General features: G+C 35.1%; 1 protein-coding gene across 10 annotated transcripts in view; it reads right to left on the bottom strand.

Annotated features, from left to right (window-relative positions):
* PCDH9 (protocadherin 9) overlaps positions 1-13710 on the bottom strand; it is an 897448-nt gene that overhangs the window by 250194 nt on the left and 633544 nt on the right. Inside the window, exon 5 of one of the 10 annotated variants that reach the window (XM_084876516.1) lies at positions 1026-1102. The exons of the other annotated variants lie outside the window; for them this stretch is intronic. Within the exon in view, the coding sequence (XP_084732642.1) occupies positions 1026-1102 (77 nt within the window). The remainder of the gene's footprint in view (positions 1-1025; positions 1103-13710) is intronic. 10 annotated transcript variants of the gene reach the window in all.

Genomic DNA, 13710 nt, shown 5'->3' with positions numbered 1-13710 from the left:
AAAAGATAGATACAGAATCAGAGAAGCATTGAACAGACTGTCAAACTACAGCGGGAAGGCTGGGGAAGATTGGTGGTGGGAGGTAAAAAATAAACTGAAGGACTTGTATGCATTCATATAAGCATAACCAATGGATACAAGACACTGGGTAAAGGGTAAGGGCATGTGCCAGGGGGTAGGGAAGTCTGGGGGAAGGTCAATGAGGGGGAAAAAATGAGACATATGTAATACTATTTGTAATACTTCAAACAATAAAACATTACTTAGGTGAAAAAACAATAAAAAACTTAATTGACACAGCATCAAAAGTTTGGTGAGGATGCCGAGACTTGGGGACACATTAGATTCACAATTAGATCCCTACATTATGCACATTGTCCTGGGAATATAATATGACACAGCTTTTCTGGAAACTAATATTGTGCAACTCTTATAAAATTAAACGTAAAATTACCATATAACCCAGCAATCAGATGCTCGGCCATTTATTCTTAAGAAATAGAAATTCATATTCACAGGAAAACCTGTACATAAATGTTTAGTAGAAGCTTTCCTCTTAACAGGAAAATATGGAAATAGTCCAGGTATTCTCCAGTGAGTGAATGATTCTACAAATTAATTTTACCAGGGAATACTACTCAGCAATAAAAAGGAACAAACTACTAATACATGCTGCCCCTTGGACAAGCTTCCAGGGAATTATGCTGAATGAGAAAAGCTGATACCCAAAGGTTAAACATTGTATGACTCCATCAATATAACAATTCTAAATCACAAAAATTTAAGAAATGAAGGACGGATAATTGGTTAACAAAGGTTAGAACTGTGTTGGGCAGGAGAGAGAGATGAGAATGGGGAGTACTAGAATATGGTTAGAAAAGGGCAGTGGGAGAGATCTTGGTGTTGTGGGAGTGATCCAGTATTTTGATTGATGCTGTGAAAACATAAACCTGTACAAGAGGTAAAATTTTATAGCACTGAATACAAACACACACACAAATGTGCATGCACACACACATACATACCAGTAAAATAGGTGAAAGATGAATAAGCAGATTGTATCAATGACAATATCCCGATTGCAAAATGGCCATTTGGTAAACTGGGCAAAGTGGATTAGAGATTGTTCTGTCTTACTTCTTAAACTTGATGTGAATCTTCAATTACATCAATAAACATTTCAATTTAAAAATTAATCACATAAAAAGATTTATAGTAAAAACAATGTAAGGTCATATGAGAGTTTAGGAAAGATAAATGGTTAACTACCTTTTGTTTGTTTTGTTTTCCTGTGTGTTTTTTTATGGCTATGATAGCTTTTATTTCCTGTTGTGTGGGTTTTCAGCAAAAGATTTGAACACACAATTGTAGAGATTAAGAATTACAGTATCCATATATGACAGTTACAAGACTTAAAATAAAGTATTTATTTCACGTGTGAATAAGAGGACACATCTAAATAAATAGCTCTCAAAATAGAGGAAAATTAGTAAGTCTAGAATATGTATTTAATAATTTCAGTACTTATGTGATTAATATTGTACATCCAAATAAAGGAAGGGAAATTGACCAAAATGCATTACTATTCAATAATGGAAATGTATTATTTCTTAAAGTATAAGTAATACTTTTAAACATTATCAGGCATAATAGAATCAAAATCTTTCCACTGGTTCAAAGTAACTTTTCAAGGATTTTTGCTTTGTCAGAATGTATTAGATGAGGTCTCATAAAATGTGAATGATATTTCCTACGAGAGAACATTCAGTGTCATATGGTAAGTTATCCTACCCAAAAAGCACACTCACATTATGTCAAATGCTCTGATACTCTGTTATAATTCCTGTCCTCCCAGGTACTTATTGTGAATTGTTATGGCTGATCTCAAACAATTGTCCAATACATTTGGATTCCTCTTTATAAGCAACAAATACATGTAATTTAAAAACAGTGACCTTTCACTTGGTACTTGTAGACCTATCTGAATGATTTGCTCACCTAAGTGTATGTGAAAAATTATAATAGCCAGAAATTGAATGTTATGGCAAAATAGAAAGGCATTATCAAAGACATACCAAGCTCTACTTAGCCTAAAAATAGCAATTAAGTGGCACTGATTTCCTGTTCTGCTCTGTTGCTATGAGAAATAATTGTCCTCTTCTGCCCTACATTATTAGTTGTACTCCCAGCTACCGTCCTCATTATCATTTGACAGTTCAACTGTTAAAATATTGCTGTTTTTAATGTAATTATTCTTGCTTATTAGCCATTTTTCACAAAAAGCTTTGAGATAGACTGATAAGTCTAATGCATACACAATTGCAAATGAGAGATCTCAACAGTAAATGAGCAGATAATCCTTCTGAGGTCAGAAAATAGATATTTGAGCATAAAAGTAACATTTTTTTTTCTTTTTCTAGTTTCTCAACTTTACGCTTTGTTTCTTGTTATCTTGGCTGGATCTTGGAAACAAATATGCCATTGTGTATGTCTGGATTAAAATTAATATCTGATTATGTTTAAAAATCCACAATTGGTTCTAGATGTTCTTGCAGCAAATTGATAGTGACATTAACTTTTAAATATATGTGCTTTTATAGACATGTCAAAAGGGGGAAAACAAAGTAATACGTTGTAGAGTCAGAAGATGGATTCCACTTCAACTTCTGATTCTTTTTGACCATATAAACTTGAACAAAACACCTAAACTCTCTGACTTTCCTTGTTCTCAATTAGGATCCAATTCAACTATCACATTCTACATGTAATTTTACCTAGCTCTGGTAGATAGATTTACCCATTGCCTCACGTGACTCCCTTGAAGGCAAGAATCATGTCTTGTTCACCTTGTATCACTAGATTCTAGTACAGTGTCTGGCTAGATATAAACATGCGATATTAGGTTGAGATTATGCACATTCAGTGTTTTATGAACTGCAAAGTGATTTGCTGACATAAATCTTTATAATTATTACTATCAAGTGACAGTCACATAATTAAGGGTATTTAGTTGAGTGCTGATGATTTTATTTTTTGTACAAAATCTACTGCAATGCAATGCCAGTAATCAGTCAACATTACTTGCATATGGACTTAGGTGAGCTGATTAATTTCACTGCAGTGTTCCTTCACCTTATTGATTCTACAGTTAATTTTCTTCTCTGCTTTGTTTTTATCCATCAGTCTTCCCCAGCTTTATTTTCCTCCCCTGCTTTCAGTTTTACAATTTTATAGTCTGTCCATAAAATCCCTCTAGTCAATAGCAGAGCTGCCCTTGTCACTCTGAGCAAAGCATCCCCGGAAAACAATCACTTCCTAATAAATTCAGTTTTCTAGTTTCTACATGCTAACAACTAAGCTGCCAATCGCTACTAGAGAAATATCTCACCACCTTATCAAGATTGTTCAGCCCTAGCTAGTTTGGCTCAGTGGATAGTGTGTAGGCCTGGGGACTGAAGGGTCCCAGGTTTGATTTTGGTCAAGGGCATGTATCTTGGTTGCGGGCATATACCCAGTAGGGGGTGTGCTGGAGGCAGCTGATCAATGCTTCTCTTTCATCGATGTTTCTTACTCTCTATCTCTCTCCCTTCCTCTCTGTATAAGATCAATAAAATATATTATTTTTTTAAAAAAAGATTGTTCAACTACGTGTTTGTGGTCACCAGCCTCATGTGAAGCCGGACACTGCTTGAAACAACTACCTTGATTCTCTGTTCAATTTGTAGTACCCTCTCCATGGCCACTTTTTGCAATCAGTTACAGTCTTCTGCTTCCCTACTTCCACAATCTAATTCTCTCTATATCTCTCTCTTTCTCTCTCTTTTAAACCAGCCTCACCCCCCCAGGCAAATGATTTAAACTATTTTGTATGGAGAAAAATTCTGATGAGGATAACACTAAATTGATAATATATTACCTACAAGCATATTCTCTAGTCATATGATTTTTTAAAAATTGAGTGTCTGTTATTTAACTGTTCCTTCTAGGTTCTATATTTTCCATTGAGAAGATAAGAAGATATTCCTCACTGCTATTAAATATTTCTTATCTTAAATTTCCCACTCCCTATGGATTCAATCATGTTCATTTTCAGAACTAATTATCTCAATCCAAGGTGTTTAGCAACCACTGTGCTTTTCTTTCTGTCTACCCATAATTCTTGAGAAAGTCTCATTCACAGCTTCCATCCTGTTAATCTTCAGTTTTCAAATTCATGTGGCTTCTGCCTTACCTATACAGGTTGCCCTCGCTCTAGCACCAACGGATTCCTTTATGACTAAATTCCTTAGAAGAGGAAACGAGGAATACCCTGGCAACAACCGAGATGTTTATACCTGAAAATACGTGTGTTTGGATGTTTAATCACAGCTCTCTCTTGGTTCCAAATACAGAGATATTCAATTGCATTTCTCACAATTGTCTGTCATTTCACCCCATTGTGGGGTCAAAACTCTGAGGGTCTTTACTTACATATCCCCTGAATCTTCTGCAGGTCAGTGCATCAGGATTTACTTAAAAACTGGCAAAGGTTCTTCACTGCTTTTGGTGTAATGTTGAAAAGTCTTAGAGAATCCAAAAGCCCTGAACGATCTACCCTTGCCTATCACTCTCCTCTTTAATGACGAATATGCTCCAAAAACAGTACCTTCATTTGGTTCCTTTAATACATCTCACTCTTAATTCTTTCCAGGCATTCTTTGTTTTCACTGCCTGTTTCCTCCTCATCCATCCACACCTGTTCATTCTGTAGGTCTTATCTAAAATACTATTGCCTCAGATGCAGCTCTGGACCACCATTTCTGTTGGACTGCGTCATTTCTCTTCACATTCAAAACACATTGTAATATTTCTTTATTTGACTTATTGTAGTATTTATAAATTAATAAATTATATGAGACTTTTTCACTAGATGAGTTCAATGATGGAGGAAACCATATATATCTATATCAATACCTAACTGTGTTACTAATAGATAAATAGATCATATAAAATCTTGTACATATTCTATACCCAATTGTAAAGCATGGTCTTGTACAGTGGCTGCTGAACGAATACATTAATTTTTAATTATATGCTTTTGTACTGCAATTAACACATGGGTATAGTACAGAAAAGTCATCAGATTAGAGTGTGTAAGCTAAATATATTGAATTATTTTTAACCTAAACAAAAAGAGCAATTGCCATCAAACATTACAGCAAAGAGGAAAAAGCAAAGAAAAAATTTTAACAGTTCAAAACAGGTAGCCTTTAATTTTATAATCAGCATGAGGTTAGAAATTGTTTTGCAAATCCAATTAGCTATTAAAATGCAAATGTTTTATTGCTTTGGAAGTTTCATTCCTTAAGAACGACAGTTAATATATAATACAAAATGTTCATTATAAAAGAAGTATGTAGCTCTAAGTGATTAAGTGTTAGAGATCAATACATATATTTTTTACACACAGAGATACATATATATTGTTACTAAAGGTCCAGTGCGTGGAATTCATGCACTGTGCCCTCTTGCAGTCTGGGACCCCTTGCTCCCTACCGCCTGCCTGCTTACTGCTCCTTACTGCTCTGCTCACTGCTCCTTAGTGCTGTCGCAGAGGAAGGAGAGGCTCCCACCACTGCCACTGTGCTCGCCAGCCAGCCAGCCAGCCATGAGTCTGTGGGGGCACACTGACCACCAGAGGGCAGCTCATGCATTGAGTGCCTGCCCCCTGGTGGTCAGTGCGCATCATAGTGACCAGTCATTCTGGTTGTTCTGTCATAATGGTTGCTTAGCTTTTATTATATATATATATATATATATATATATGATATGAATATTTATTTCCTTTTATAATGTCCTTAATCATAGCAGTCAAATTTAAGCTTGTAGACTCAAATCTCTAGAGCTATTATAGAGACTCAGGAGGAGTCTTATCTAAGGTTGTCAAAGATAGTATTCACAGGTAGAGTCCCAACCTGGGTGGATCATTAAGTAAGAAACTACTAATGAGACATTACTTTTTCCAAGCCAATGTAACTTTCTTATTCAGCACGGCAGCATTTACACCATAACGGCGAAGTAAGCTGTTTTGTTTTGGAATCATAATTACATATTGACAAGTTAAACTGTGAGACCTATATCAGGGGAATCTTGGCTATTATGGGAACAATCTCATGAGGGAAACTGAAAGGGACATCAATAATTTGCCACAATCTCACTCCTTTCCAATTTTCATTTTTGTGTGGATTAAATTGTAGGAGAAAAGAAGCCATAGAAAAACTGAATGCAGTACTGTGCCATGGGATTTAGATATAGCTTCTATAGGTAGGCAAAATAAAAACAGATATAACTTAGTGAGAAAGAATTTTCTACAATTGCAGTGTATTTCTTCTGTTTTTCTCCATGTAAATTTATATTTAAGATCAATAATATATATAATATACACAATAATATGTTATATAAATGATGAAGACATTAGAGCTGCTTGAATAAGAAACATCACATAACTATAGAACAAGTAATTAATAAATTATGTCTTAGAAATAATCTTATATGATTTAAATTAATTTCAGTTTTGTCAGTTATAAGAAATCAGAATTATTTATATTGATTTATTCAGTAAACCAGTCTACTAACAAATAAATAGTCAATCAAAAATATTATATTTTTACCAATAGTGTACAAATCAGAATGAATCTTTGTACTATTTAAAAAAAGTTTTCTGTTCAGAATTTATTCATTTTAAGGGCAGAATTATTAATGTTAATAGTAACCAAACTACCCTATATTTCAGAAATAGGGATAATCAACTAAATAATATAATAGAGACAGAAGTCTATAATGGATATATTATTATTTCAAATTTTGTTTGCTAATGTCATTTTAAAATAGTAATTAAATTATCAATATTAAATGAATCCTACATTTGGAGTGCAAAATACTGCCGAAAAACATGGTATGCTCTGATACCTATTTCAGAGTGTTGTCCTTTACCCTGGTTGGCAGCCATGAAACACACTGCATAGGATGTATAGTTCATACCCATATTTTTATCACTTTCATATCCTGAAAGAAATTGAAATAGAAACAGCCAGGTTCACTGATAGGGGAGTGCTTTCCTATTTTAAGTTCTGCAGTTCCATTTGAGCTGAAGAGCATTAGTTATTGGTTAGGAGAGGGTTTTAGAGTTACAGATTTTAGCATTTTGTTGACTGAGTATTCTGATGCTCAAACTTTGCTAAAACCTGGAAGGTGACAGATGCATGAAAAGTTAAAAAATGGGACGCACAACTGTAAGCTCAGCTGATAAACTGCAGTTGGAGATTTACAGTTTTTTGAAGTGCTGATGCAGAAGTAAAGGTGGGAAAACCGCGATTACATACTAATTTCCCGTGCTTCCCTCTTATCACAGACAGCCCTTAGATTGAGATCAAAGTCAGTATGTGTCTCTCTGTGAAAGGTATGCTATATATCTTTCAGAGACAATACAGATTATCTGAATGTTTAATATTTTTCTAATGTATCCAATACCTCCATGAAGACACTTGAAGTCAGTATGAAAACAAATATTACCACAAACGGCTGAAACTGGTTTGGCTCATTGAATAGAGCATCTGCCTGCGGACTGAAAGGTCCCAGGTTCGATTCCGATCAAGGGCATGTACCTTGGTTGCAGGCACATCCCCAGAAGGGGGTGTGCAAGAGGCAGCAGATTGATTTTTCTCTCTCATCGTTGTTTCTAACTTTCTATCCCTCTCCCTTCCTCTCTGTAAAAACTCAATAAAATATATTTTAAAAAATATTACCACAAACAATGTAAATCAGAAATGTATACTCTTTCAAATAATTTGTAAAATGTTCTTCAACTTCAAGCAAGACATCCTACTACTTGGATCCACATTATCCTATCTGCATGGGGTGCTGACCTACCCAGGGAGGAGCGTCCCTTGGTGAGGCTTGGCATGTAGGATGGCTGACTGAAGTGCATGTTCTTAGTTGTCTTGACTTTGGATAAATTGGTTAAGTTTAATGAGCTACAGATTTTTCATCTTTAAAGAGGATCACAACTACTCAGTCTGAAGGGTGGTGAGAAGACACAGGGCCTGTAGCTGGCCTGCTACCGTGCTGGAATACGTGCTCCATGTGTCTTTTAGTGGCTGTGGGATTGACTCACTGGGACATGACTAGCAAGTTTGCTTAGAATGGCAATTTCTAAAACAGGGATCTCAAATGCTTCAATCTCAAAGGATCATATTTTACCAGAAAGAGACAAATGTAGAGAACTTGGAACTATATTAAATCACCAATAGTCCATGAAATAAGCAGAGTAAAAGAAAAGTCAAGCTTGGAATGATCCATGGAACATCCCATTTCCTGCATATAGTCTTCTGTGAAGAAAACATTACTAAAAACAACAGCGATAAAAACATAGTGGCACATGTGTGGTAACAAACTCAGTACACACTGAGGGAACCAATTGAGTTCATGTGGTTCTCTGCTAACTAGCCAGATGGCTCTCTTCTCTTAATATGTGTCAGTCTTTAAGATCCTTTATTATTTTATTATTATTGTTCTTATTATTTTAAAAATCTTTATTGTTGAAAGTATTACAGATATCCCCTTTGTTTTCCTCATTATCCCCCCACCCAGTTCTCTCCCTGTCCCAGACCTTCACTACCCTATTGTCTGCAAATATGCAAAAACGATCTTTTGTTAATCTTTTCCCACACTCACCTCACCCTTTCTTTCTGTTCCATGTTTTCTGGTTCATTTTTTAAATCAATTGTTAATAGATATGTATTTATTGCCAATTTATTGTTCATATTTTGGGATGTATTATTATTTTTTAATATATTTTATTGATTTTTTTACAGAGAGGAAGGGAGAGCGATAGAGAGCTAGAAACGTCAATGAGAGAGAAACATTGACCAGCTGCCTCTTGCACACCCCCTACTGGGGATATGCCCGCAGCCAATGTACATGCCCTTGACCAGAATTGAACCTGAGACCTTTCAGTCCGCAGACCGATGCTCTACCACTGAGCCAAACAGGCTTCGGCTTGGGGTGTATTATTTTATTTTTTTAATTTTATTTATTGTCCAAAGTTTTACATATGTCTCCTTTTCCCCAACTGACCGCCCCACGCCAGCCATTCCCACCCCAGGCAAGCACCCACCACCCCAGTGTCTGTGTCCATTGGTTATGCTAATATTGTTCATATTTTTGATCCCTTCTCCTTCTCCTTCTCCTTCTCCTTCTCCTTCTCCTTCTCCTTCTCCTTCTCCTTCTCCTTCTCCTTCTCCTTCTCCTTCTCCTTCTCCTTCTCCTTCTCCTTCTCCTCCTTCTTCCTCTTCCTCTTCTTTCTCTTATTAAAAAATACCCTTCAATCTAATACTGGTTCTACAACCTCTGTGGAGAAATGCTTTCTAACTCTCTCTGCAGAGGCAAGGTAACTTGTAATTCTACATCGATCCGTATTTGAGACTCTCATTTAGGGCTGTGTTTTCCTGCCAGTGTAGGCCAAGGATACTTAGTGATAAACCAGTAGGAGCTGGGGCTGCTAGAATAAATTTCCTCCCATTTTTTTTTTTAATTTATGACCACAGAAGCTGCATATTTAATGGAAATCCCTCCATTCTACAGGTACTTTGTCTCTTAATTGTTTTGGCATGCATAATAAATAGGAAACTCTTTCTTCCAAAATTGATACTTCTATTAGTTTTATTCTGCAGTAGCCATTAACCACAACTAAAATATAAATATGTAACTCATAATTCTTCCATTATGGAGAACATAAAATTTACTACATAAAATGTCTTCATATAAACATACTCAGGTATATGAGCAGCCAAAATGCTAAAGTTTGATCTGGAAAAATATCAAAACAGGGACAAGCAATGTTAAATCATAATTACACACACAAAAAAAACCCCTGCAACATTTATTTAGTGAAAGTCAAAAACATAAACAAGAAAATAGAAATATTTACCAGTGGTATAAAGAGGATTATCTACATAGAAAATTTTGTTGTGAATCTGGATATTTGATATTATGGTGTGATGTGGAGATAGGCGGTAATAGGAAGTTATCAATCAACAGTGTTGCTACAGTAAAAACAAAACACCAAACAACAAACAAAACAAAAAAAAAGGTAAAAAAATGGGCATATTGATTAGTTAGATTGGGCTTATTTATGCTTATGTTATTTCAAATGCCTTGAAATAAATTGACTGTCAGAAAGAAAACTAAAACAATACCTGTCATATAAATACTACAAGACCTCAAATATTTGAAGAGAGAAAAAAAAAATTGGGAAGAAAGAAATGTGACAAAGGTATGATTTATTTTAGATCTATTGGACAAAACTAGTTTTCTTATCCATTAACTTAAAAAAAATAATCCTCAGAGAGCCTGCATTTGAGCACATTAAGTGACTTGATCCTAAAGATGATTTTTAAAATCCAGTTAATATTTCCAGAGTCAAATTTAGATCTATATCATAAAAAGAATTTTGAAGATGTTCAAATATATCTCTTTAAAATGGATCTTTGAGCTCTCAAGTTTCTGGGATCAATAGGTCTATACATCTTGAAAGACTATGGATTCAAGCCTGACATAAACTGTGTTGGTCAGTATTATATGAGATTAATGTCTTAATTAAAAGGTAATCATTTCCTTTTTTTTTTTTGTAATCATTCCCTATAGTATGTGTGTATAAACTTTATATTTTCCCATCCCAGGTAAATTCAACAAAACCTTTCTTTGAGATTACATATCAATTTAAAGCTTGCTTGTTAAAATAGGCCTCTCATTTTTTAGAATTATTGGCATATGAATTCATTTCAGACTAGATTATTTTCAACCTATACTGCTTGAGGCAGTGTGTTGGTCATGTTTCTTTCCTGTCTACCATTTTGTCTGGCACCTGGGAGATGTTCAATAAAATGCTTATTAAACAAGTATATGTCTGATTCACCATACAGCATGTGTGGAAAAGGTCATTAAACCTTGCATGAAGTGCTAAATATTGTCAAATACTAAGGTATGCAGGGTGATAGAGGTGGGAAGTGACTGGTAATAGGTATAGGTTACTTTTTGGGGTGACAAAAATATTCTAAAAGGGCTGTTAATGACTGTACAACTTTGTGAATATACTACAAAGTGTATACTTCAAATGAGTACATTTTATATTATGTGAATATCTCAATAAAACCATTAAAATATGATAAACACAATAATTGCTATGCTAATTTTGACACTTTTTCTCTTATGTATTTAAGTTGATGTTAAAATAAATTGAGATGAATCAGAACAGAAGAACAGGATGAAGGTGGACATGGAGGAAGGTTACAGTGAGTGGGAGTTTCCTCAGTTAATGCTGAACATGGCTGGAGTTCTCCCTGGGTATAGCTTTGTCAACTATCATTTCCATAAATATTCCTACATTTATGAAGCTCTAATTTTTACATTAAATTCCTTTATTCCTTTTCTTTTAATGCTATGAGAGTTACTAAGTTTTCCCATAAAGTTAGTAATGGCTCACATTTGCTGCAAATAGAAACCATGAAGTTGTAATTTTTTGAATGTCAGACAGTGAAAATTTGTAAATAGATTATGTCTGGAAAAGGGTTCAGCTTTCTAGAACAAATTTCAAAAAGCAAATCTAAACCTTAAGACTTTATTGCCACTGGCAAGTTAGTACCATTCCATGGATGGGATAAAATCAGCATCAAGATAGCGTGGTTATTAAACCACGCCGTTTTGCTGTGCGAAGGTTCCTGCAATACTGAGTAGTGAATAATAAGAAAATTAACATTAAATACACCATCTGCTGTAGGTTTTCTGTCTCAAAGAAGATGCACAGCAAAATGGAATTCCCTGAAGTACCATGTTATCAGGGATGCTTTTAGCATATAGCATTTATTCCAACTCTTCATGACAGAAAACTTTAGAAGAAGACATGCAAATAAAAGACTGGAAAAAGGAAATACATCATTTCAAACTCAAAAACAAAAAGTTTTCTTCATGAAGCAAACTCATTTAATTACTGTATTTCCTCAAAAGACTTAGATCTCATCCACAGAAACTGATAGCCCAGCTGTGCCCAACAAGGAAGTGTCCCAGATGTTGCTATGAGGAAAGTCCAGCATTTTTCCTTAGTCTCTTTGTGGCTTCACATGCCTACTGTTCGAAGCGCTGCCTCAGAGTTTACAAAATAATACAAAATGTACACTGTCCATCAGCGATCCTATTTAGATATTTGAAACTGTGCCTTATCTAGTTAACAAGAAACCATTAATATGGATACGCAAGACCTCACACAGGATCAGCTAAGGCATTCCTCTGCCAGTCCTCTCAGTCAGTCCCCAACTTAAATCTTCCTCTTGAAAGCCAGTGAGAATCCTAGGCCCTTTAATGTAATTCTGAGTAATGTGGTGAGACCAAAATATATATCATTACCCACCTAACCTATCATAATGAGATAAAAAAGTGCTCAAAAATTTGTATTATACTATAAAAAAATATTAATATTTTGGCTTACACTGTTATATTCCATTTTAGGTGATAAGGTTATTTCTTTATCTGGATGGCATCTATTCTAAAAGCAATCTGGATAAATTAAACATCATGAAGAAATTTCAATAATTACCTTGAAAAAATTTCACATATCTCAAGGAACTATCCATTTCAAACTAAGGATAAAATATTAAGTTGACTGATAATTTCTAGTTCTAGAAATTATCAGTCAACTTAAATTGTTAAGTTGTTAAATTGTTCTTTTAACACCTCCTAATAAAAACTAACAGACATCCCTTTATGACCTCTAACATTTAGTGCAATTATTTAAAATTGTATTTCATAAAAATTTCAAATGCTGGAATATTAAGACCAGTAACCTTCAAAATTACTACTCTGTGGTTAAAACTACCTCATTAGTACAGAGACATAAACAGATAACCTGATTTGGAGCTGTAAATTGATTTTCCTTTCTAAGGTCTCATTCACCATTAATGGAATCTATTATAAAATCTATTTCTCTGTAGTAGACATCTACAAGGGCTGAAGCAAGATCTTGGTTCCATCTTAATGCACGTCTGAGAACAGGGTTCTTTCCTTAATTCTTGTATTTTTTCAATGTATTTTTCAACTACACTCGATATAATATACTAGAGGCCCAGTGCATGGATTCATGCACTGGTTGGGGTCCCTCAGCCTGGACTGTGACCTCTAGCAGTCTGTGACTCCTCAGGGGATGTAGCAGTGCCAAAGCAGCAGGTGGCCGTTGAGGAGCCTGAGCTAGGTTTGGTGCTAGGCGCTCAGTGTCCCAATGTCTCCCTGATTTCTTTTTACCTTGCCACAGAGGCAGGAGAGGCTCAGCCACCGCAGTTGCACTCTCCAGCCTTGAGCCTAGCTCCTGGCTGAGCAGCGCACTGGCCACCAGCAGGCAGCTCCTGCATTGAGCTACAACAGACTTAAGAATGTTCTTGATAGTGTATGCAGAAATTGTGAGTATGTGCATGTGAATTATTCTTGTAGTGTTTTTGTTGTCAGGAACATTTTGAGAATCTGATTAAAGAAGTGGATAACCTCTTCAAAAAATCAAATTCTTATATGTATCTGCTATGACATTTTGATTTTTTTATTTCCTACCACTCAACATTAAGGATTTAAACTTTGAAAGAGTTTATTATCCCATGCTTTATTTATTTTATCTGTCTAGAAAGAAACTAT

The sequence above is a fragment of the Pipistrellus hanaki genome, assembly GCF_964339955.1.
Source record: "Pipistrellus hanaki genome assembly, chromosome: 3".
In the NCBI taxonomy this organism is placed as follows: domain Eukaryota; kingdom Metazoa; phylum Chordata; class Mammalia; order Chiroptera; family Vespertilionidae; genus Pipistrellus; species Pipistrellus hanaki.
The sequence above is the reverse complement of the archived record's forward strand: the minus strand, read 5'-3'. Positions and strand labels throughout refer to the sequence as shown.